The 24,107-nt window shown below is 41.7% G+C and overlaps 1 protein-coding gene across 1 annotated transcript; it reads left to right on the top strand.

The window, feature by feature from the left end:
- The first annotated feature begins 3,287 nt into the window (after positions 1–3,287).
- LOC149439346 (protein NYNRIN-like) lies at positions 3,288–11,014 on the top strand. Its single transcript, XM_089659109.1, has 2 exons — positions 3,288–3,369; positions 8,343–11,014. The coding sequence occupies exons 1-2, from the start codon at positions 3,288–3,290 to the stop codon at positions 11,012–11,014; spliced, it is 2,754 nt and encodes a 917-aa protein (XP_089515235.1).
- The last annotated feature ends 13,093 nt before the right edge of the window (positions 11,015–24,107 follow it).

The following is a 24,107-nucleotide window of genomic DNA, read 5'->3' as shown; positions in this document are numbered from 1 at the left end:
CAGTCTCGTTCCCTTCCCTTTGGCCAATATCCCGTCCACACTTTCCACCAGACAGCAATATATTCCAGAATCATACTTGGTCAGGTCCTTTATAGTAATATTGATTTTGGAGGGGCTGTAGACCACTCTGCCATCTTCTCTGATTGGCTGTCCTCCCTCACAGCCCAGAGTCCAGGACACGGAACCATGAAAAGTCTGATTCACCACTTTGCACTCGATGGTCACAGTATCTTCTGGTTCGGCAGTGATTAATATTGGCTGCTCCACCACAATATCCTTTTCACCACCTGGTTTTAAAATAGAGCAATTCACACCATATGACAAAAAGATTTAAGCTGGATAAATACTGCAAGGCAAAGAGAAATGATTCTAGGGCAGTTTTGCATTGGTCCTGATTGATCAAGCTGTCATTTCACTTACATCATGCTAAATCACACCTAAAGCATGCTAAAATAATTATGACAGTATTGGTTGAGAGACAATTTTACAATGCTTTACCAATCAGGAACTTATGATATACAGGATGTGCAATCCCATGTACACTCACCGGCCACTTTATTAGGTACACCTTGCTAGTGCCAAGAACATATCCCCCGCACCATTACACCACCACCAGCTTGAACCATTGATACAAGGCAGGAGGGATCCATGCTTTCATGTTGTTTACACCCAATTTTGACCGTTTGACATCAACAAGGCATTTTTGTCCACACAAATGCCGCTCAGTGAATATTTTCTCTTTTTCGGACCATTCTCTGTAAACCCTAGAGATGATTGTGCATAAAAATCCCAGTAGATCAGCAGTTTTTGAAATACTCAGATGAGCCCGTCTGGTACCAGCAACCACGCCACGTTCACAGTCACCTAAATCCCCTTTTTTCCCTATTTTGATGCTCGGTTTGAACTTCAGTAAGCCGCCTTCACCACGTCTAGATGTCTAAATGTATTGATTTTTGAGATTTTCGGAAATGTGGTTGGCTGATTAGCAGTTTGTGTTACCAAGCAATTGAACTGTTGGAACTGTCCTGGACTCACAGAATTAAACCGGAAGGCCTGAACTTTTCATCTCTGCATGAACATGCTGGAAGTCATTTTGTTCTTTATAGTCTATTTTCATGGTTTCTTCCAAAAGTTCTAACAGCACACATTCCCAGGTTATACATTTTCTACATACCTTCTCAGGTTATACATTTTCAGGGGGTATAGTGGTACCAGACAGCTACAAGATAAAGACTGGACATGATACCAAGTTACAAGATTAATGGATGAGTCCATGTCTAGATAGAACAAATGACAAAAGAACTGTTCACTATGATTTTTTTCTTTTTCATTAATGTTTGGAAAAGAGTTCATATTAAGCTTTACAATGCATATGATGTTATTATTATTTGACAGGAATTTTTTAACCAAAAATGTCAATTGTATTATCTTTAGTATTCCATGAAGTGAATACTTGCTTACTTAAGTAATTTGGGTTTTATATTACTATATTCAACTTCCATATACATATCTAGTTTATCTATATTAATTGGCTTTAATAATTAATACATATTGGTATATATGGTGGATATTATGTTTTCAACATTATAAATAATTAGTTTGAGTTCATTATATTATAACGTCTGTATGGAGGCACTGCTTAGAGAATTCAGAAATCTCAGGTAAAATTACCTCAACAACAGTCTCTAAGATGTACTGTATAGGCAGATTTTTTTCTCTTTCTCCAGAATCACTTACTGTAGGCAGGGGCGGACTGACAACTCATGGGGCCCCCGTGCAATAGGGGATCATGGGGCCCCTGTGTCCTTGCCCAAATTAAAAAAAGCCTATGAAAATGTACCAGGGGCATCTCATGGGGCCCCCTACTGACCCCGGGCCCTCGGGCAGTGCCCGGGTTTCCAAATGGTCAGTCCACCCCTGATTGTAGGTAATATTGCACATTATTTTCAGTGATAAGGGTACCAGTCTGGCTGTAACCATTTCTGTCAAAATAACTCTTTATCTCTTAAATTTAGTGTTTTCTTACCAGCCAAAGGTTAAGGGTCAACTTTTGACATGATACAGAAAAAATAAAAATCATTCCTAATTCTATACTGCCTCCTTCAGGTAATTGAAATCATTTAGTAAAGAAAATGATACCTAATGTGATGTCATAATTAGGCGAGATAAGCTTTGCCTGTCTACCATGTTGTTTACGCCCAATTCTGACCCTACCATCTGAATGTCACAGCAACTGGTCTACTCATTCTCCTCTGACCTCTGACATCAATAAAGCATTTTCGTCCAAAAAAACTGCATTTTTTCTCTTTTGCGGACCATTCTCTGAGTAAGGTCTTGCTTGACTGAAATACGTTAGTGTTGCTTGTATTCTGGAACAATTTTATACTCCGCATTCGAATAAAGCTTCTACTATTTCATCTTCACCTTGTTGCCAACCCTACATAATTTGATTCTCTGTAAACCCTAGAGATGGTTGTGTGTGAAAATCCCAGTAGTGCAGCAGTTTTTGAAATACTCAGACAAGCCTGACTGGCACCAACAACCATGCCACATTCAAAGTCACTTAAATCCCCTTTCTTCCCCATTCTGATGCTCGGTTTGAACTTTAGCAAGTCATCTTCACAACATCTAGATGCCTAAATGCATTGAGTTGCTACCATGTGATTGGCCGATTAGCAATTTGTATTACCAAGCAAGTGTACCTAATAAACTGGCTGGTGAGTGTATGCAGCAGCGGGTCTTTTCTTGATAAGTGGAGTCCTGATCTCAGTAGCAGAATAGCAATTAGCATCTACCTCAGTGCTGAGTGGTAGAAACAGATGTGAGAATTCAATAAATCCCACATCTGTCTTATTCATCTGGTCTATTCAAGGTTTCTGGGGTGCTGGTGGTCCTTTGAATACCCCTACTGGTATAACAAGTCTCTCAGTCTTTGATAAGCACCAAGGTGACATTTTTGATTTTTCACCCCATTCCTGATGAAGCAATATGTGAAACATGTCAAATTAGGAAACACGAGCACCTTCTGATAAATGGAAGTTTTTCCATCAGTCCTGGATATTTGGACTTGAGATGTAACTTGTGACAATATTAACTGTATCGGTATTTGGAATATTTTGGCCTCCTCAGGCTTGGTTCATACTCCTCTGACTTTGGATACGATTTTAGACACCCAAAGTTGCAGGACATGTAAAACACAACTGTTTTAAATGAAGTCCACTTTAATTGATCCTTCTGAAGTCATTTTAACTTCAGAAAATAGACATGTGCGGTTCGTAATATTCTGAATGGAAATTCAGATGAAATGTTTGTTATTCGGAGATTCGGTTGTATCCGAATTCCCCAATTACAATAGCAATGAGTTTAAACGTATCCAATATAACGAAACAACATTTTGTCTAAAATTTGAATAGAATTCTAGAACAAATTTGAAATATAAACATATTGTTGAGTATTGCTGATTTCCTTCAAAGACTATGTGTATTAGAATATAATATACTGTAATAATATTCACTGCTCAAAAAAATTGAAGGAACACTTTTTAATCACAGTATAGCATCAGGTCAATTAAACCCCTGGGATATTGATCTGGTCAGTTAAGTAGCAGAGGGGGTTGTTAATCAGTTTCAGCTGCTTTGGTGTTATTGAAATGAACAACAGGTGCACTAGATGGGTAACAATGAGACGACCCCCAAAACAGGAATGGTTTTACAGGTGGAGCCCACTGACATTTTTCACTAGCTTTGCATTTGGCTAGGGTCAGTGTCACTACTGGTACCATGAGGCAATACCTGGACCCTACAGAGGTTGCACAGGCAGTCCATCTCCTCCAGGATAGCACATCAATATGTGCCATTGGGAGAAGGTTTGCTGTGTCTCCCAGCACAGTCTCAAGAGCATGGAGGAGATTCCAGGAGACAGACAGTTACTCTAGGAGAGCTGGACAGGGCCGTAGAAGGTACTTAACCTGACAGCAGGGGTAATATCTGCTCCTTTGTTCAAGGAGGAAAAGGATTAGCACTGCCTGAGCCCTACAAAATGACCTCCAGCAGGCCACTGGTGTGAACGTTTCTGACCAAATCATCAGAAACAAACTTCATGAGGGTGGCCTGAGGGCACGACTTCCTCTAGTGGGCCCTGTGTTCACTGCCCGGCACTATAGAGCTCAATTGGCATTAGCCATTGAACACCAGAATTGGCAGGTCCGCCATTGGCACCTTGTGCTTTTCACAGATGAGAGCAGGTTCACCCTGAGCACATGTGAAAGACGTGAAAGGGTCTGGAGAAGCCGCGGAGAACATTATGCTGCCTGTAACATCGTTCAACATGACCGTTCTGGTGGTGGGTCAGTGATGGTCTGGGGAGGCATATCCATGGAGGGACGCACAGACCTCTACAGGCAATGGCACCCTGACTGCCATTAGGTATCGGGATGAAATCTTTGGACCCATTGTCAGACCCTACACTGGTGCAGTGGGTCCTGGGTTCCTCCTGGTGCACGACAATGCCTGGCCTCATGTGGCGAGAGTATGCAGGCAGTTCCTGGAGGATGTACGAATTGATACCACTGAATGGCCCCCACGCTCATCTGACCTAAATTCAATAGAACACCTCTGGGATATCATTTTTCTGTCTGACGCCTCCAGGTTGCACCTCAGACTGTCCAGGAGCTCAGTGATGCCCTGGTCCAGATCTGGGAGGAAATACCCCCGAACACCATCCGTCGTCTCACTGGAAGCATACCCTGACGTTGCCAGGCATGAATACAAGTGCGTGGGGGGTGGGAGTACCATTTTGAGTTAAATTTCAGCAAAATGGAAAAACCTGCTGCATCATTTTTTCACTTTGATTTTCGGGGTGTCTTTGAATTCAGTCCTCTGTAGGTTGATCATTTTCATGTCCATCAAACGGTGGGGCATCCTTACGTTCCTAACACATTACCCAGTCCATAGCAGTATAGATATCCAGCATGGTATTTTTCCCCATTGAGATCTGATGTGCTTTTAAAGTGTTCCTTTAATTTTTTTTGAGCAGTGTATAATAAATTCGAATTTTGAAAGAATAGAATAAAACAAAATACAGTAGAAAATAAAGGAATACAATATAAAGAATAGAAACAATAGAATAGATTTGAACAGAATACAGTAAAACGGCAGAAAAGAATAGAATAAAATAGAGTAGAAAAGGAATAGAATATAAAAAATAGAATAGAAGAGAAAATAAAAGAATAGTATAGAATATTAAATAATAGAGTAAAATAGAATAGAAAATAAAGGAATAGAATAGAAAAGAATAAAACAGACTAGAATGGAATATAAAATAAAAGAACAGAATAGAAAAATAGACTAGAATAGAACAGAAAGAATATAACTGTCTTCCAAAAAGTGAATTGCGAATAGAATAGAACCAGCTATTTTTCACAATGAATTTGGATTGAATAAATTCTAATTTGTTTTCATTCTAATCCATTGGAAAAATTTGAAAACAAATGAACAAAAGTAGTTACAAAATTAGTCTGGCTGAAAAAAGACAAAAGCCCATCTAGTTCAACCAAACAAAAATGAAAAAAAAAGTTATAATCCTATACCCACAGTTTATCCAGAGGAAGGCAAAAAAACCAGCAAAGCATGATTCAATTTGCTCCTGCAGGGGAAAAAATTATTTCCTGATCCCCTCGAGAGGCAATTGGATATTCCCTGGATCGACTTTACTTATAAATTTTAGTATCCAGTTATATTGTATCCAAGAAAGAATCCAGGCCTTTTTTAAAGCAATCCACTGAGCTGGCCAGAACCAACTCTTGAGGGAGTCTATTCCACATTTTTACAGCTTTTACTGTGAAGAAACCTTTCCATATTCGGAGATTAAATTTATTTTCCTCCAGACATAAAGAGTGCCCCCTTGTCCTCTGTGATGACCTCAGGGTGAATAATTCTACACTGTGTTCACTATTTGAACCACTGATGTATTTATACATGGAGCTCATAATCCCCTTATGTATTATACATGGAGATCATATCCCCCCTTATGTATTATACATGGAGATCATATCCCCCCTTATGTATTATACATGGAGATCATATCCCCCCTTATGTATTATACATGGAGATCATATCCCCCCTTATGTATTATACATGGAGATCATATCCCCCTTATGTATTATACATGGTGATCATATCCCCCCTTATGTATTATACATGGAGATCATATCCCCCTTATGTATTATACATGGAGATCATATCCCCCCTTATGTATTATACATGGAGATCATATCCCCCCTTATGTATTATACATGGTGATCATATCCCCTGTATGTAATATACATGGAGATCATATCCCCCCTTATGTATTATACATGGTGATCATATCCCCCCTTATGTATTATACATGGAGATCATATCCCCCCTTATGTATTATACATGGAGATCATATCCCCTCTTATGTATTATATATGGAGATCATATCCCCCTTATGTATTATACATGGTGATCATATCCCCTCTTATGTATTATACATGGAGATCATATCCCCCCTTATGTATTATACATGGAGATCATATCCCCCCTTATGTATTATACATGGAGATCATATCCCCCCTTATGTATTATACATGGTGATTATATCCCCCTTATGTATTATACATGGAGATCATATCCCCCCTTATGTATTATACATGGAGATCATATCCCCTGTATGTATTATACATGGAGATCATATCCCCCCTTATGTATTATACATAGAGATCATATCCCCCCTTAATCTCCTCTTCTCAAGAGAGAATAAATTCAGTTCCTCTAATCTTTCCTCATAGCTGATCTCCTCCATGCCTCTTATCAGTTTAGTTGCCCTTCTCTGTACTTTCTCCAGTTCCCCAATGTTTTTTGTGAATTGGTGCCCAAAACTGAACTGCATATTCCAGATGAGGTTTTACTAATGATTTGTACCGGGGGAAATGATATCTCTCTCTCTGGAGTCTATACCTCTTTTAATACAAGAGACGATTTTGCTCGCTTTAGAATCCGCAGCTTGGTATTGCATGACATTATTAAGCTTATTATCTACCAGAACCCCCAGAGCCTTCTCCACCATTGATTCCCCCAGTTGTACCCCCCCCCCACCCCTAGTATGTATGATGAATGCATATTCTTAGCCCCCAAGTGCAGAACCTTACATTTATCAACATTAAACCTCATTTGCCACATAGTTCCTGTTGACTTATGAGGGGTTTATGTATAATCGTCATCAGCAACTGTAAATAGATATTTTTCTAACTATATAACCAAGTTACAAAGCTGGAAATATCAGCTTGGTTTGATAGCGGTGTGTTGTACATAGACATTGAAACAAGTGATCAAGTTGTAGAGATAGCTTTGTATTGTATTGGAGGAATGTTTGGTGTGTAAACAGGTGCATGCCACAAGGAATGATCTATTGTGTGAGAGGGGGCAACCACTAAATTAACTACCTTATCTCAGACTTTATGGGGCCCACATAACGATCTAGGCCAGGCCATTTAAATCTCTTTGTTTATATGAGGGCCACTTCAAAGTACCCTCTCTTTAGATATGCAATGGTGATGGCTATCTGGGGAATGCAGGTTTACCAGGCTATGACCTAAGGTTCCCTCCAAACTCTCAATATTGGAGGGAATTTTGATGAGAAAGCCTGGATCCAGACGCCTCGGTGCCATGACCTGGCATATGTAATTTTATCACTAAGAGGGGAGGCTCTGGAATGGGGCTGAGTTATGTAAGCGATATGGGATGGGGAAACTGTCCAATCCTGGATGAGATGTGTCAGATATGGAAGATGGATTGGATAGTTCTACCAATCAGGATGGCCCCATGCAAGTCTATGGGAGATAAGTGTATATCAGGGTAGGTTTGGAGGAAGACAGGAGAGAAGATACACCGATCCTGGGGGCCCCCATGCTACACCATTGGTAAATATCAGGACATTTCTCTGGCACTTATATGTATACATGATTGTTGTATGTGTTGTCTGTCTTGCTGTTTGTGGGTTTAGGGTATGAATAGTATATGCTTTAATTCATTGGGTGAATCATATACATTTTGTTTCTCTTTTTCTTATTGTTAAATAGATAGATTGTGGTATGTTAGTTTAGACCTCCCTACTATTCACCAATAAATTTTGGTTGTTGTGTTAAACCTTTCACTCTTGGTCAAAGAACTCTCATTAAGGTTAATCAAATCATATCAGAGAAATATTATATTTCATATTCCATAGATTTGGTCAACATAATTGGCGACCATGAAGGGACATTTTAACTGATTTTTCTTCTCCAAAGAATCTTTTTCAGTACGTTGATGATTTGTTATTAGCCACGAGTGACAAAGAAGAACATTTGCGGCTATTGGAGGAACTACTGCGGATCCTAGAGAAGGCGGGACTGAAGTGTAATCCCATTAAGGCACAATTGTTAAAAGAATCTGTGTCTTTTCTGGGGATTACAGTAACCGCAAACGGTCGTAAGATAGCAACCGAGAAGGTAAAAACCATTCTACAATTACCTCTGCCTGTAAGCATCCCCACTCTGAGATCTTTTCTAGGATTGGTGAATTATTCAAGGGCTTTTATTCCTGAATTTGCTGAAAAGTCTACACCATTATATGATCTGTTGAAAAAGGATACCCAATGGCACTGGACTGAGCAACACACCAATGCAGTGCAGGAGCTCAAAGAAGCGTTAGCGCAAGCACCAGCTTTAGCCAATCCAGATTACCAACTGCCCTTTCACATTGAGACTGCAATATCTGATACAGCCATGTCAGCTGTTATGTCACAGGAAATTCATGGGCAACAGAGACCCATATCATATGCTTCTAAAATATTATCTCCTGTGGAGATGAAGTACTCTCTATGTGAAAAACACCTCCTTGTTACATTTTGGGCAGTGAAATACTTCACATACATCATAGGGCTCAACCCAGTCATCTTGCATACAACTCACACTCCTACTAAATTTTTACTAACAGACAGAGTGAAGGATGGCAATGTATCCAATGCTAGACTGGCCCATTGGGCTCTGTTGCTCCAAGATCGAGACATCACAGTAAAACACACAAATAATCCTTCCACCAGGGCCCATGGCCTTATTTACCAGGGAGTACCACATGAATGTGATATCACCCCACAGTCATATGCCCATCAATTCTTTAGACCCCTTGCATCAAAGGAAGAAGTCCCAGAAGATGTAGTCCAAATTTTCACAGATGGATCATGTTTTTATGTGGATGGTTTCCCACATGCAGGGTTTGGCATCTTCATTAGTGATCCAAAAGGAAATACACAAATATCCATATGTCGATCATGCCAAGTCAAATCAGCACAATTCGCTGAGATGGCTGCAATCGCGCATGCCCTAGAATTAATAAAAGGAGACAAAGAAATTGTCTTATACTCTGACTCAGCTTGGGTGTGCAATGCTCTCACAGAATTTCTGCCCTTTTGGCACACCCACCAGTACATGTCCTCAGATGGGTCTCCGCTTAAGCATGCATCCCTTTTGAGATACATTACCACATTGGTGCAAAAGCTGCCAGTCAAACCATGGGTATGTAAGGTAAAAGGACATTCCACTAGTGCCCCCTACTGGGAACAAAATGACGTGGCAGATTGCTTGGCCAAACAAGGAGCACAAAGGGGGGAGATCTGGGAAATTCCCTCCACTTTACAAGATCCAGCCTTGTGCCCCAGTGTTTGCGCCTTCACAAAATCCTGCATTGAAGTGCCTGATATTTCAGACATACAAAAGCAGGATGACAACATTAAAGAAATAATTCAGAAACTGAAACATGAGACTCAGGAACTATCTGAAGGGAATACTTTGGCAAAATGCATAAAAAGCCTCACACTGTCAGAAGACCAAAAAGTATTACTGCATCATGGAGAGGAAATAACTTGGGTGGTTCCGGAAAATTACAGAAATGAAATGATTTACTTAGTGCATGACCTGCCTACCGGGGGTCATCAAGGGTCAGGAAAAACATTGGAGAGACTCAAGAACATAGGATGGTGGCCTTCTATGATGACAGATGTGAAACAGTATTGTGACAGTTGTATTGTCTGTGCACAGGTTAATCCCGCACCAAGGAAGATCAATGCCCCTTTAAGAATACGATTGAAAGAAGGGCCCTGGAATGCCTTACAAATGGATTACATGGGACCCTTGCCAGTCACTTCCAAAAACAACAAATACGTTTTGGTAGTCACAGATCTGTTCTCTAAATGGGTAGAGATCTTCCCAACCAAAAGTAACACTGCACAGAATACTGCTAAGATTTTGGTGGAACAGGTATTCAGTAGATGGGGGCTCCCGTCATCCATAGAGTCAGATCAGGGGTCCCACTTTACTGGAAAAGTGATGAAAGCGTGCCTAGAGATGTTGGGAGTGGAGCAAAAATTTCACATCCCATATCACCCAGAATCTTCAGGTCAGGTTGAAAGAGCCAATCGGCAGATTAAAACGATGCTAAAGAAATTTGTCCACATCAACAGTAAAAATTGGGATAATCTATTGCCTTTACTGGCCATGGCCATTCGAGCGACACCCTCATCCGCTACCCGGTTGACACCCTTTGAAGTGTTGACAGGCAGGCAGATGAGACTCCCAGAACATCTTTGGCTAGAAATGCATACCCCTACCATAGACAGACTTTCCGTGGATCAATACCTCTTAAAACTAGAAAAGGCGGTAAAGGAGATCCATGTGTTTGCAGCAGCACACATGGGTAAGATGCAAAAGAAAGCAAAGGCGTATTTTGACAAAGGGATTCGAGAATGTACTTGGGCAGTAGGAGATAGAGTCATGTTCTTAGAACTCCGTCCGCTGGACAACTGCTTAAGCCAAAAATGGAAAGGGCCATTTCCCATTATTGACAAACTAAGTCCTTCAGTATATAAAATCAGAATAGATGAGGGCAAAAAGACAAGAGATAAATGGGTTCATGTGAACCAACTGAAGCTATTCCATGGAGTCAAGGACATCAACTAAAATGTTGCGTTTTCTTTCCTTTTAGAGCCATGAAGTCGATATGGATTATTCTCATGCTCCTTCTGTTCAGACTTACCATGGAAGAGGAGAATGGACCACTTATTAGCGTAATCGTTGATGAAAATCCGGTCCACTGTCAAGAGGGGGAATCCGTGTTGCTGCCAGTGGCAATTAAGGGGACTGAGGGGAAACAAGTGTCCTGGTGGAGTCCCATCAATAATCACCTAGTCTGGGTCAATGGCGTTGTTGGGAATGTTATGGACTACCGGGATAGGATAATGGGTTTTCCTAATGGTTCATTGTTGATTCGAGATACACGGTTAAGTGATGCTGGAGAGTGGAAATACTCCTTTGTCATTTCAGTCCCTTTGTCCAGCAACACTCAACTATCCACTCTTCAATATGTCCCAGGAAAAGTTACCTTGTATGTGTCCCCAAAGGCCAAAACCCCTGCTTTTACAACCTTGACAAAAAGCTCAGCTGCAATCCCTTTTTCCGCAGAACTAACATCCTTGGACTGCCCATCACTGGAAGAGGGACCACCTAGTGGCCTAACTGCGACATCAATCCCCGGAACACTCTTTAATAATGTTAAGTTCATTCATGTGCCCGTTGTGCTTAATTTGTCCAAGTGGAACATGGCCGAATTCGGCTCATGTGCCCGGACAAATGTGTCACTATTTTATTCTTCCTTGCTGGTAGATTTGATTGCCTCCCATGCCAGCCGAACTCAGGATCCTTTTGCAGAACCAAATATCTCTCCCCAAAGGGGCATTTTCCGATCGAGAAAGTTAAATGGCTTGGACAGTCTAATTGGGTCCATCCCGGGACTTTTTGGATCGGGTATGTCAATTTGGAACCGAGCCGATTTAGCTGCGATTCGCAGACATATCGGTAATTTTGAACAGAAAGAGGGTCAGCAAGTGCTGAAACCAGCTCTGCAGGGTATTGAGGGGCTGGCAGAGGAAGAAAGGTTTACAGTTTATAATATGAATGACATTGCCCAGTTGTTTGAACGGACTCAGCAGAAAATCAATGAAATCATAACAATAAATAATCAAAGGGCCAGGGAGAACAATATGGGAAAAGAGGTAATATGCACTGCATATGGGAACTTTGTTTTAACGAAAGTCACCAATGTTATAAGAGACATCCAAGTTGGCAAAATCCCTGACATTTTAAGAGATAAAGATCTTACCCAATGGTACTGTACTCACACTAATATTAGTGGAGGAATGAATGTACATCCAGGAGATAGATGCAAACCTTTGCCCGTCTCCACAATTAGGAATCTAGGGTTAGTGACATCACACCCAAATAGAGGTCCGTTGGATTGCCTGAAGAGCCAGTCACCGTGTGCCTACCGTGACCTCCTATATATATCCTTCACCATGTCGCTGCCAGTGTTCCATCCTCAAGATGACTACTTCGACAAGATGGCGTCGGTACACTCCCTTGGGTACCTCGAGAATGACGTGTACAAAGAAAGGTTGCACCTCCCCGAAATGCTCATTCACGTCCAAGAGGGATGGAAAGCACCTCACACTGCCTGCTGCACTGTCAAAGAGAATAGGTACCTATGTCGTTGTGATGTGTTTGAAATCGACACTCCGGTCTGTGGTCTGAGCAATGACCAAGATCCCACAACAGAAGAATCCAGGGAGCCTCATTTGCAAAGCCCACGCCAAGCCAACCAAGAAACTAGTCCCAGTGAGATGGAAGCCAACTGCCCGGTGAAGTTGACGAAATGGAGAGCACCAAGAACAAAGGTCACCTACAACATGGATGGACTGTATTGTGTTGTTACCAATCATAAGACATTCCTCTATCGGGGTCAGTCATGTCCAATACCCTATCCAAATTTTTGCTTCGTTCCACACGAGTACACTATTATTGGGGAAACCGTAGTAACTCCAATACCACAGCTGAATAAAGATTATGTTGTAGATAGTGCCCCCGATGTCCCAGATCCTACACCGTACATACCCTATTTTGATATTAAAATTGATAAACTGTCAGTAAACCTTCACAATCTACTCGCAAGGAAGGATACACATATAATACAAATTAGTAACAATATGGTAAAGACGGGAAAACAGTTAAATGAACTTTTACATGATGGGGATTTTAGCTTAGTTACCACTAGGACCTGGGTGGAGATAGGAATAAAAGGTCTCCTTGTGTTACAGGGTGGGTTACTGTTCATCATGATGGTTATGGTAATATATCTGAGTAGACTTTTAAGATGGCAGAGGGAGAAACTCAAATTGCTAATGGAGATTAGACATAAACAGTTACTTGAATAGCGTGAGTGTGGCCTAGCCTCACTGGCCACAAGGGGGGATCTGTTGACTTATGAGGGGTTTATGTATAATCGTCATCAGCAACTGTAAATAGATATTTTTCTAACTATATAACCAAGTTACAAAGCTGGAAATATCAGCTTGGTTTGATAGCGGTGTGTTGTACATAGACATTGAAACAAGTGATCAAGTTGTAGAGATAGCTTTGTATTGTATTGGAGGAATGTTTGGTGTGTAAACAGGTGCATGCCACAAGGAATGATCTATTGTGTGAGAGGGGGCAACCACTAAATTAACTACCTTATCTCAGACTTTATGGGGCCCACATAACGATCTAGGCCAGGCCATTTAAATCTCTTTGTTTATATGAGGGCCACTTCAAAGTACCCTCTCTTTAGATATGCAATGGTGATGGCTATCTGGGGAATGCAGGTTTACCAGGCTATGACCTAAGGTTCCCTCCAAACTCTCAATATTGGAGGGAATTTTGATGAGAAAGCCTGGATCCAGACGCCTCGGTGCCATGACCTGGCATATGTAATTTTATCACTAAGAGGGGAGGCTCTGGAATGGGGCTGAGTTATGTAAGCGATATGGGATGGGGAAACTGTCCAATCCTGGATGAGATGTGTCAGATATGGAAGATGGATTGGATAGTTCTACCAATCAGGATGGCCCCATGCAAGTCTATGGAGATAAGTGTATATCAGGGTAGGTTTGGAGGAAGACAGGAGAGAAGATACACCGATCCTGGGGGCCCCCATGCTACACCATTGGTAAATATCAGGACATTTCTCTGGCACTTATATGTATACATGATTGTTGTATGTGTTGTCTGTCTTGCTGTTTGTGGGTTTAGGGTATGAATAGTATATGCTTTAATTCATTGGGTGAATCATATACATTTTGTTTCTCTTTTTCTTATTGTTAAATAGATAGATTGTGGTATGTTAGTTTAGACCTCCCTACTATTCACCAATAAATTTTGGTTGTTGTGTTAAACCTTTCACTCTTGGTCAAAGAACTCTCATTAAGGTTAATCAAATCATATCAGAGAAATATTATATTTCATATTCCATAGATTTGGTCAACAGTTCCCCAATTACACAGAGCATTGAGGTCGGCTTGTAAATTGAAGACATCCTGTAAGGACGTTATTCCACTGCACAGCTTGGTGTCATCTGCAAAGACTGAAATTGAATTTTTAATCTCAGACCCTATATCCTTTATAAATATATTAAAAAAGTAAGGGTCCCAACACTGAACCTTGGGGTACACCACTGATGACCCCAGACCATTCCGAGTATGAATCATTAACGACTACTCTCTGAATACGATCTTTTAGCCAGTTTTCTATCCATTTACATACGGATTTTTCCAAGCCTGTAGACTTTACCTTACACATTAGCCGTGTGTGGGGAACTGTGTCAAACGCTTTTGCAAAATCCAAGTATACCACCGCCACCCCTCTGTCCAAGTATACCACGTCCACCGCCACCCCTCTGTCCAAGTATACCATGTCCACCACCACCCCTCTGTCCAAGTATACCATGTCCACCACCACCCCTCTGTCCAAGGTTTTGCTCACCTCCTCATAAAAAGAAATGAGATTTATTTGACAACTTCTGTCTTTCATGAATCCATGCTGTCTGTTGCTTAAAATATTTTCTTCCAGCAAGAACTCATCTATGTGGTCTTTTATTAAACTCTCCAGTATCTTCCCAACTATAGAAGTTAAGCTAACAGATCTATAATTACTTGGCAAAGATTTTGCCCCCTTTTTAAATTTAAAATTTTTTGGCACCAAATTGGCCTTACGCCAATCCAGTGATACTATGCCAGTCATTAGAGTCCGTAAAAATTAGAAACAATGGCTTTGAAATGACAGAGCCCAATTCTTTAAGGCCCCGTGGGTGTATGCCATCCAGTCCAGGTGCTTTATTCACCTTTATTCTGTCTAAATAATTTTGGATCATATCAATTGTGAGCCAATGTGGATCATCTGGAGCTGTGTCAATACCATGCCCATTATGGCCAAGAGCTCTCCCATGCTCCATTGTATACACAGAGCTGAAGAAGGTATTAAATAATTTGCCTTCTCTTTGTCCCCAGTCACCCACTCTAGATTATTTTGTAAAGGGCCTACATGCTCGGACCGGACCTTTTTACTATTAACCACTTGAGCTCCTGAGGATTTACCCCCCTTAATGACCAGGCCTCTTTTTGCTACTCGGCGCTGCACTAATTCAACTGATAATTGCGCGGTCATGCAATGCTGCACCTAAACAAAATTTACTTCCTTTTTTTCACACAAATAGAGCTTTCTTTCGGTGGTATTTGATCACCTGTGCGCTTTTTATTTTTCACGCTATAAACAAAAAAAGACCAAATATTTTGAAGAAAAACAATATTTTTTACTTTCAGCTATAAAAAATATATAGTAAACTCAAAGTTGGTTATAAATTTAGGCCAAAATGTATTCTGCTCCATGTTTTTGGTAAAAAAAATCCCAATAAGTGTATATTGATTGCTTTGTGTGAAAGTTATAGCGTCTACAATCTATGGTATACATACTGCAACTTACGACATTTTTTTGCTATACAGCGCTGCGTTAGTTTAACGGACAATTGCGCGGTCATGCAATATGGTACATAAATGAAATTTATGTCCTTTTTTTAACACAAATAGAGCATTTTTTTGGTGGTATTTGATCACCTGTGCACTTTTTATTTTTGGCGCTATAACCAGAAAAGGTTTTGAAGAAAAAAAAATGTTTTTGAAAAAAACAATATTTTCTCATTTTGGTCATAAATTTAGGCCAAAATGTATTCTGCTACATGTTTTTGGTTAAAAAAATCCCAATAAGTGTATATTGATTGCTTTTTGTGAAAGTTATAGCGTCTACAAACTATGGTATCGATAATGTAATTTACACAGCTTTTACTTTCTGACTGCCCATCGCATTTCTTGAGGTGCTAAAATACCAGAATAGTACAAACACCCTCAAATGACCCCTTTTCGGAAAGTAGACACCCTAAGCTATCTTCTGAGAGGCATATTGAGTCCATGGAAGATTTATTTTTTTTCCACAAGTTTCTGGAAAATGACAAAAACTTTTTTTCTTTTTTTTTTTACACAAAGTTGTCATTTAAATGATTTATTTCTCGCACAAGCCATGGGTATATGTGGAATTACACCCCAAAATACATTTTGCTACTTCTACTGAGTATGGGGATACCACATGTGTGAGACTTTTTGGGAGCCTAGCCAAATACAGGAGCCTGAAATCCAATGACCACTTTAAAAGCCTGAAGGTGCGTAACTTCCTCATTACACTTCCTCACTACCTATCACAGTTTCGAAGGCCCTGACATGCCAGGATAGCCCCAAACCCCCCCAAATGACCCCTTTCTAAGTAGACACCCCAAGGAATTTAAAAAGAGGCATGGTGAGTATTTTGCAGATCTCATTTTTTTCTCACAAGGTTTTGAAATATAAAAAAAATAGAAAAAATATGTTTTTGTTTTTTTTCTTCATTTTCCAAAAACTTGTGGCAACAAATGAGATCTGCAAAATACTGTGCTTTTTATCAAATTCCTTGGGGCGTCTACTTTCCAAAAAGGGGTCATTTGGGGGGGTTAGGTGCTATCCTGGCATTTCATGGCCTCCGAAACTGTGATAGGTAGTCTGGAAGTGTAATGAGGAAATAAAGCTCTTTAAAAGCCTGAAGGTGCTTATTGGGTTTTGGGGTCCTGTACTTGGCTAGACTGCCAAAAAGTCTCTCACATGTGGTACCTCCATACTTGGGAGAAGTAGCAAAATGTATTTTGGGGAGTAATTCCACATATAACCATGGCATGTGTGAGCAGTAAATCATTTAAGTGACAATTTTGTGTAAAAAAAAAAAATATATTTATTTTTGTCATTTTCCAAAAACGTGTGGTAAAAAAATAAATTCTTCTATTGATTCAACATTCCTCTCAGAAAATAGTTTGGGGTGACTACTTTCCAAAAAGGGGTCATTTTGGGGGGTGGGGGCGTTTTATGCCCAGCATTAGAAGTTTATGACACACATCATTCACTCTTCTAACCACCTGAAGACCAAGCCTTTTTGTTCACATGAAAAAAATCTGTATTTTTTGCTAGGAAATTAATTTAAACCCCCAAACATTATATATTTTTTTTAAAGCAGACACCCTAGTGAATAAAATGGTGGGTACTACAATTTTTTATGGCACATAGTACTCGCGCAGTGATTTTTCAAAAGCAATTTTTTTAAAAAAATACACTTTTTTTACTTTTAATGCACAAAAACACAATATATTGGCCAATTGTTTGGTAAAATATAAAAGATAATGGTATGCCGAGTAAATAGATACCAAACATGACATGCTTTAAAACTGCGCATGCCCCGTTCAATGGCGACAAACTGCAAACATTTTTAATATCCATAGGCAGCGATTTAAAAGCCTTTAAAAGCCACCATTTTAGATTTACAGAGGAGGTCTAGTGTTAGAATTACTGCCCTTGATCTGACATTCATGGCGATACCTCACATGCATGGTGCAACCGCTGTTTACATAACGGCACAGGGTCAAGGCTTGTGCACACAGGTGTGCGCGCATGGGAGAGGAAATTTTTTTTAGTTAGTTATTTTGATTTTTTTTTTAATTATTTTTACATTGTACCTTTCATTATTTTTTTTTATCACTTTTAATGCTATAACAGGGAATGTAAATAACCCCTATAACTTCAATGGGCATTGTCATAAATTCTTTTTTGAGAAATCTGGGGTCTATCAGACTCTGGATATCTCCTCTGCCCTTACATTATCTAATCAAACCAAAATCGGTGTGATCAAATGCTTTCCCAATTTACAAATGGCGCTGTTTATATCCTGCGAAACTGAAGTGATGAAATGCTTGTAGCTTCTGAATTCTTAGACTATAGAGATGATTGGCACCATTCTGGTCTCCAATCAGCTCTATAGTCAGCTGGCAGAAACACCGGCTGCATTCTCAGGTTCCCCTGATGGCATGGGACTGCCCGAGAAGGCCGTGGAAGGCAGCGGGGGAGAGGGGCATCATCTCCCACTGCTTGTAAAAGCAATCTTGCAGCTAATTAGCCACTAGGATTGCTTTTACATGAAAGCCGATCACCGGCTGAAAAAAACGACACCAGGATGATGCCTGCAGCTGTAGGCATCATCCTGGTATAACCATTCAAATCCAGTGATGTACCAGTATGTTGCTGGTCCTTGTTGGTTATATATGCTATGTTCTTTTTTTTTTATGCAGCCTGTGGAATGAATGAAAAAATAAGAAAAAATCTCAGAAAAAGTGTGTGGTATGCCCACCATTAGAATATACCACCCTGCATCCACCCACTTCTAATGGTGGGCACACATTAGGTCACACTTTGCCACAAGTGCCAGTTCCAAGATTGAATAAGTGTCTAAATAGTGGCACGCTTGAATAAAAATTGTCCACGTATAAGTGGTACCCCATGTGGAAAAAGGATGACACCAAGTCCCAAACTGTCCCAAACTATCTTGCCGCTGATCCCCATGTAGTCCGGGCATCCGGGGGCTCCACGTGACTATCTCACTTACTTATAAGTATAGCCTGTTGTCCTCTCACAGGTCTTCTACATCTTGACCCCATATCTGGCACACTTGCTGGGGAGAAATTGTTTGAATGCAAGGCGGCCAGAAAAATTAATCAGGGACTCCTCAACGCAGATGTTTTGCTGGGGAGTAAAGAAATCTGCAAATTTTAGGTTAAGGTGATTTTCGAGGGGCTGAATTTTGTAGAGCCGGTCAATTTCAGGGTCACCCCGAGGATGACAGAGTGTATTGTCGCTGAAATGCATAAAACACATTATACTCTCATATCTATGCCTGGCCATGGCAGCAGAGAAAACAGCATATGATGAATCGGGTCTGCGGACCAATACAGCCGCAATTCATTTCTTTTAGTAATGGCCATGTTGAGGGTTAGGCCCAAAAAAAATGTAAATTTGAAAACCGTAATGAGTTTCCATGTGAATGGTCTGGCAAAGTTTGAATTTGGGTTGGCGGCAATAAATTGTTGTGCATATAAACTGCTTTGATCCACAATCAACGCATACAGATATTCCGTAAAAAACCGCTCCAAAAATCAAGGAGGTATGTGAAAGACCAGGATGTACTAGACCATTGGTACTCGCCAGTTCACCAAAAGGTAGAGCGGCACTAGTACTGGCACTCTGCTGCATATGAGAGTCATCAAAATTTACCGGCAAGTGCTAACAGAGATCAGGCCTGATTCTGCGACACTGCGGTTTTGTGTGCAATGTATCAAGTGACAGTGACCTACTGACACTGCACTTACTGGGGGAGAAGGGGGGGTAAGCATAGGGGCTAAACGCAGGTGTTGACAGGTGCCCGGGCTGATCCCGCTAACGCTGCGTTTTTGGGGATGCTATACTAATGTGAACGCTGGTATAGTGCTGACCTGATCAAAGATATTGACCCGTTCAGACACTATACTAGCAATGGAGGTTTATTGTACATGAGCGTGCTCCTGGCAATCAAGGGGTTAAATGTGATGACTGGTGTACTGACGGGCAATCTGACGCTATCTGGGAGGGGCGTGAAAACCACGGGAGCGCGAATCACGTATATATATATATATATATGTGATTTTGCATACTCATGCCGCCCTGTAGCAGTATTTCTGCTGTAGGGCGGTCAGGAAGCGGTTACAGAAACGTTTTCTGTTACGTTGCTGCGTTACTTTAACTGACAATTGCGCGGTCATGCAACACTGCACCCAAATTAAATTTACATCCTTTTTTTTCCCACAAATTGAGCTTTCTTTCGGTGGTATTTGATCGCCTGTGCATTTTTTATTTTTTGCGCTATAAAAAAAAAGGCTGACAATTTTGAGAAAAAAAACAACATTTTGGACTTTTTGCTATAAAACATGTCCAGTAAAAAAAATAAAAAAATCAAATTTTGTCACAAATGTCATCCAAAATGCATTCTGCGACATGTCTTTGCAAAAAAAAATCCCAATACGTGTAAATTAATTGGTTTACATGAAAGTTCTAGCGTTTACAAAGGGCAGGAAAGATACTGGGATTTTTAATTTTTATTTATACTAATAATGGCGGCGATCAGCGACATTTTGCAACGATCAGGGACTTATGGCGGCGATCAGCGATTTATGGCAGGACTGCGGGACTGCGGCGGACATTTTGACATTGGGGGGGAACTGACTTGGGGTCACTGACATCCCCAGTGACACCAATACAGTGATCAGTGGAAAAACAAAATCACTGACACTGGACTAATGACACTGGGCTGGAAGGGGTTAACATTTTTAGAGTTTAGTGTGTGAGGGGAGTGTTTTACTAGGGGGCGGGGGTGTGTGCTGGACGGGGGGGGGGGGGAGGGAGGGGGGAGCTGATTGAGGGAGAGAAACACTTCTCTCCCTCTTCAGCTTTCACGAGCTGTCACAGAACTGACATAGACCAGGGCTGTGTGTAAACAATGCAGCCCTGGTCTGTGTCAGTGATTACCGGTCATCGCGGGAAAATGAACGGTAATCACCGGCCGTGACAGGGCGGCAGAGACCCGCTGCTGACACCCGCGGGACAGGTAGGGGGGGGCGTGCGCCTTGCTTGCGCCCCCTACCTGTTTTGCAAAACTACGTTTTAAAACGTGGTTTTGCCTGTGAGTGCCGCCCTGCAATCGTTTTAATGCGGTGGCTGGGCGGCAAGTGGTTAATATACTTGAAGAATTTTTTGGGATTGGTCCTGCTATCTTTTGCAATTTGTCATTCGTTTTTAATTTTTGTGGCCTTTATTTCCTTTTTGCATATTCTGTTATATTCTGTAATGCTTAAACGATTATAACGTTCCTTCATTTTTTTTATTGAATAAAAGCTCTTTTCTTTCTATAGCTTTTTTAACTTTGGTCGTAAGCCACATAGGTTTGATTTTTAGCCTTTTAAACTTGTCCATGGGAATGTATTTTGCAGTGTATTCACATCCAGTCTTTTTGAAGAACTCCCATTTCTGTGTTGTGTTCATAAATGTCAATATTCCCTCCCAGTCTAAGTCTTGGAGAGTCAGCTTTGGAAGTTTAGCTCTCTTAAAGTTGAGCATTTTTATTTTCTGCTACCCAAATGTTCTTTTATATGGACATTTGAAATAAGCTCTGCTGGGTTTGAGATTACAAGGTCCAGCAGAGCATCATTCTTAGTAGGGGCTTGTACCATAAAATTGTCTTATAGTAGGTTTATACATTTTTGCCCTTTTAACTGTTCCTGCAGTACCATTACTCCAGTTAAAATCCCCCATTATTATCACTGTCCCAGCCTTTGCAGCTCTTTTGGTGTGTGCAAGGAGCTGAGTCTCCACCTCCTCATTAACAGTGGAAGGCCTATAACAAACTCCAATGATTACCTTTGTAGTACACACCCCAATATGCAGTTCCACCCATAATGCTTCAGCCTCATCACACTCTACATAAACCAGGTCTTCTTTCACACTCGCTCTGAGATCACTTCTCACATAGAGACAGACACCACCACCTTTCCTTTTTACCTTGTCTCTTCGAAAAAGAACATAGCCAGAAATATTAATGGCCCAGTCATGTGAAGAATGAAGCCAATATTCAACAATGCCAATTTAAATCATAGTTCTGCTTATGCACCAAAGCTTCCAACTCACCTATTTTGCTTGGTAGACTTCTGGCATTGGTGAACAAACACTTTAATTCATTGCAGGGGTGTAGATAAGGGGGGGTCTGAACCCCCCCTTCCCCGAGGAGCATTACCAACCATCCCTGCAGGCTGCAGCCCTTGAAATTTCCACTCGCCCGCTAGTGGAAATAAGGTGGAGGCAGTGAGCAGCGCCGGGGCTAGGGGTGTGTGGGAGGGACAGTGGTGGTTGTGGTGACAAGCAGCGATCTCCTGTATGGGTTTCAATGAAGCAGCTAAAAGCCGCAGGAGGGAGAGGAGGAGAAACAGCTTCCAGCTGCTTCATTGAAAACCAGAAGGGAGTGAGACTGGATCTGCTCTCTCCTCCTGTGCCCACCCACACTCCAGTCCGTGCAGCTTTAGAGGAGGTGTGAGCGGGAAACTGAACACAGCAGCCGACAGTCACAGCTCTGATGCTTCTGAAGGAGTCATGGTGAATTTGTCCTAAACTTCCTTCCTTCCACCCCCCCTTCCTTCCATCCTTCCACCTCCCCCCTCCCTTCCTTCGACTCCCCTTCCTTCCACCCCCCCTTCCTTCCATCTTTCCACCCCCCCTCCCTTCCTTCCATCCTTCCATCCCCCTCCCTTCCTTCCAACCCCCCTTCCTCCCACCCACCTTTCCTTCCTTCCACCCATCCACCCATCCCTTCCTTCCACCCACCCTTCCTTCCACCCACCCCTCCCTTCCTTCCTTACACCCACCCCTCCATTCCTCTCACTTCCTTCCTTCCACTCACCCCTTCCTTCCACCCCTCCGATCCTTCCTTCCACCCACCCCTCCCTTCCTCCCCTCCTTCCTTCCACCCACCCCTCCCTACCACCCATCCTTCCTTCCACCCTTCCTTACTTTCACCCACCCACCCCTCCCTTCCATCCACCTCTTCTTCTTTCCTTCCTTCAATCCACCCCTTCCTTCCTCCCACCCCTCCCTCCTCTCCTTCCTTCTACCCACCCCTTCCTTCCCACCCTTCCTTTCAACCACCCCTCCCCTCCTTCCTTCAACCCCTCCCTTTCTTCCTTCCACCCACTCCTCGCTTCCTTTTACTCAACCCTTCCTTCCACCCATCCACCCCTCCTTTTCCTTCCTCACACCCACCCTTCCTTCATTCCACCCACTCTTCCACCTCTTCTTTCCTTCCTTCCACCCACCTCTTCCTTCCATCCACCTCTTCCTTTCACCAATCCCTTCCTTCCACCCACAGCTCCTTTAATTCCTTCCACCCACCCCTTCCTTCCTTCCATTCACCCCTTCCTTCCTTCCACCCACCCCTCCCTTCCTTCCTTCCTGCCACCCATCTTTCCTCCCTTCTTCCATTCTTTCCTTCCTTCCACCCACCCCTCCCTTCCTTCATTCCTTCAAGGGGGAGATGTGGGGGGGGGATGTAATAATGCAGCTCAGCTGCGAGCTGAATCCCCCCCAGAAGAAAAAATTATCTACAGCCTTGATTCATTGACACCTTCTGCACATGTATTTTGCATATTTTTTATTTTCATACAAATGGTACCAATTCTAATGGTTGTTTGTAACATGGGAACCTTCTTATCATCTGCCATAGCCCTCCCCTCATCTTTCCCCATTCCACCCACCAATATGGTCTGACCCCTGTCTGATCTGTTTACTCCATTATAATCAATTTTCTTTTCCCCCTTGATCCTAGTTTAAATACTCCTCCAGCCTCCCCATAAACCTCTCCCCCAGCACAGCAGACCCCCGTCCATTTAGGCGCAAACCATTTCTAGCATATAGGTTACACCCCAATGAAAAGTCAGCCCAGTGCTCTACAAGCCCAAATTCTTCCCTCTTACACCAGGTCTTTAGCCATGCATTTAGTTCTCTAATCCCCCCCCCCCGTCTTTCCTGAGCTGCGCATGGCACAGGTAATATTTGAGAAAATATCACCTTGGAGGTCAAATTCACAGACATGAATTTAGTAACTTAACAAATCGCACATGTCTATTGTGAAAGTTGTATCAAAGTCATATAAAAGTCGTATTCCAAAGTCACTTTGAAAATCACGCAACTTTGAAGTCGGCTAGTGTGAA

The sequence above is a fragment of the Staurois parvus genome, unplaced genomic scaffold, assembly GCF_062004578.1.
Source record: "Staurois parvus isolate SC_StPar_1 unplaced genomic scaffold, SC_StPar_1.0 ptg001133l, whole genome shotgun sequence".
In the NCBI taxonomy this organism is placed as follows: Eukaryota; Metazoa; Chordata; class Amphibia; order Anura; family Ranidae; genus Staurois; species Staurois parvus.
The sequence above is the reverse complement of the archived record's forward strand: the minus strand, read 5'-3'. Positions and strand labels throughout refer to the sequence as shown.

Coding starts and splice junctions, on each gene's coding strand:
- LOC149439346 (XM_089659109.1), top strand. CDS start 3,288: ATGGAAATTCAGATGAAATGTTTGTTATTCGGAGATTCGGTTGTATCC. Junction 3,370..8,342: donor CAATAGCAATGAGTTTAAAC/GTATCCAATATA, acceptor ATTTGTTATTAG/CCACGAGTGACAAAGAAGAA.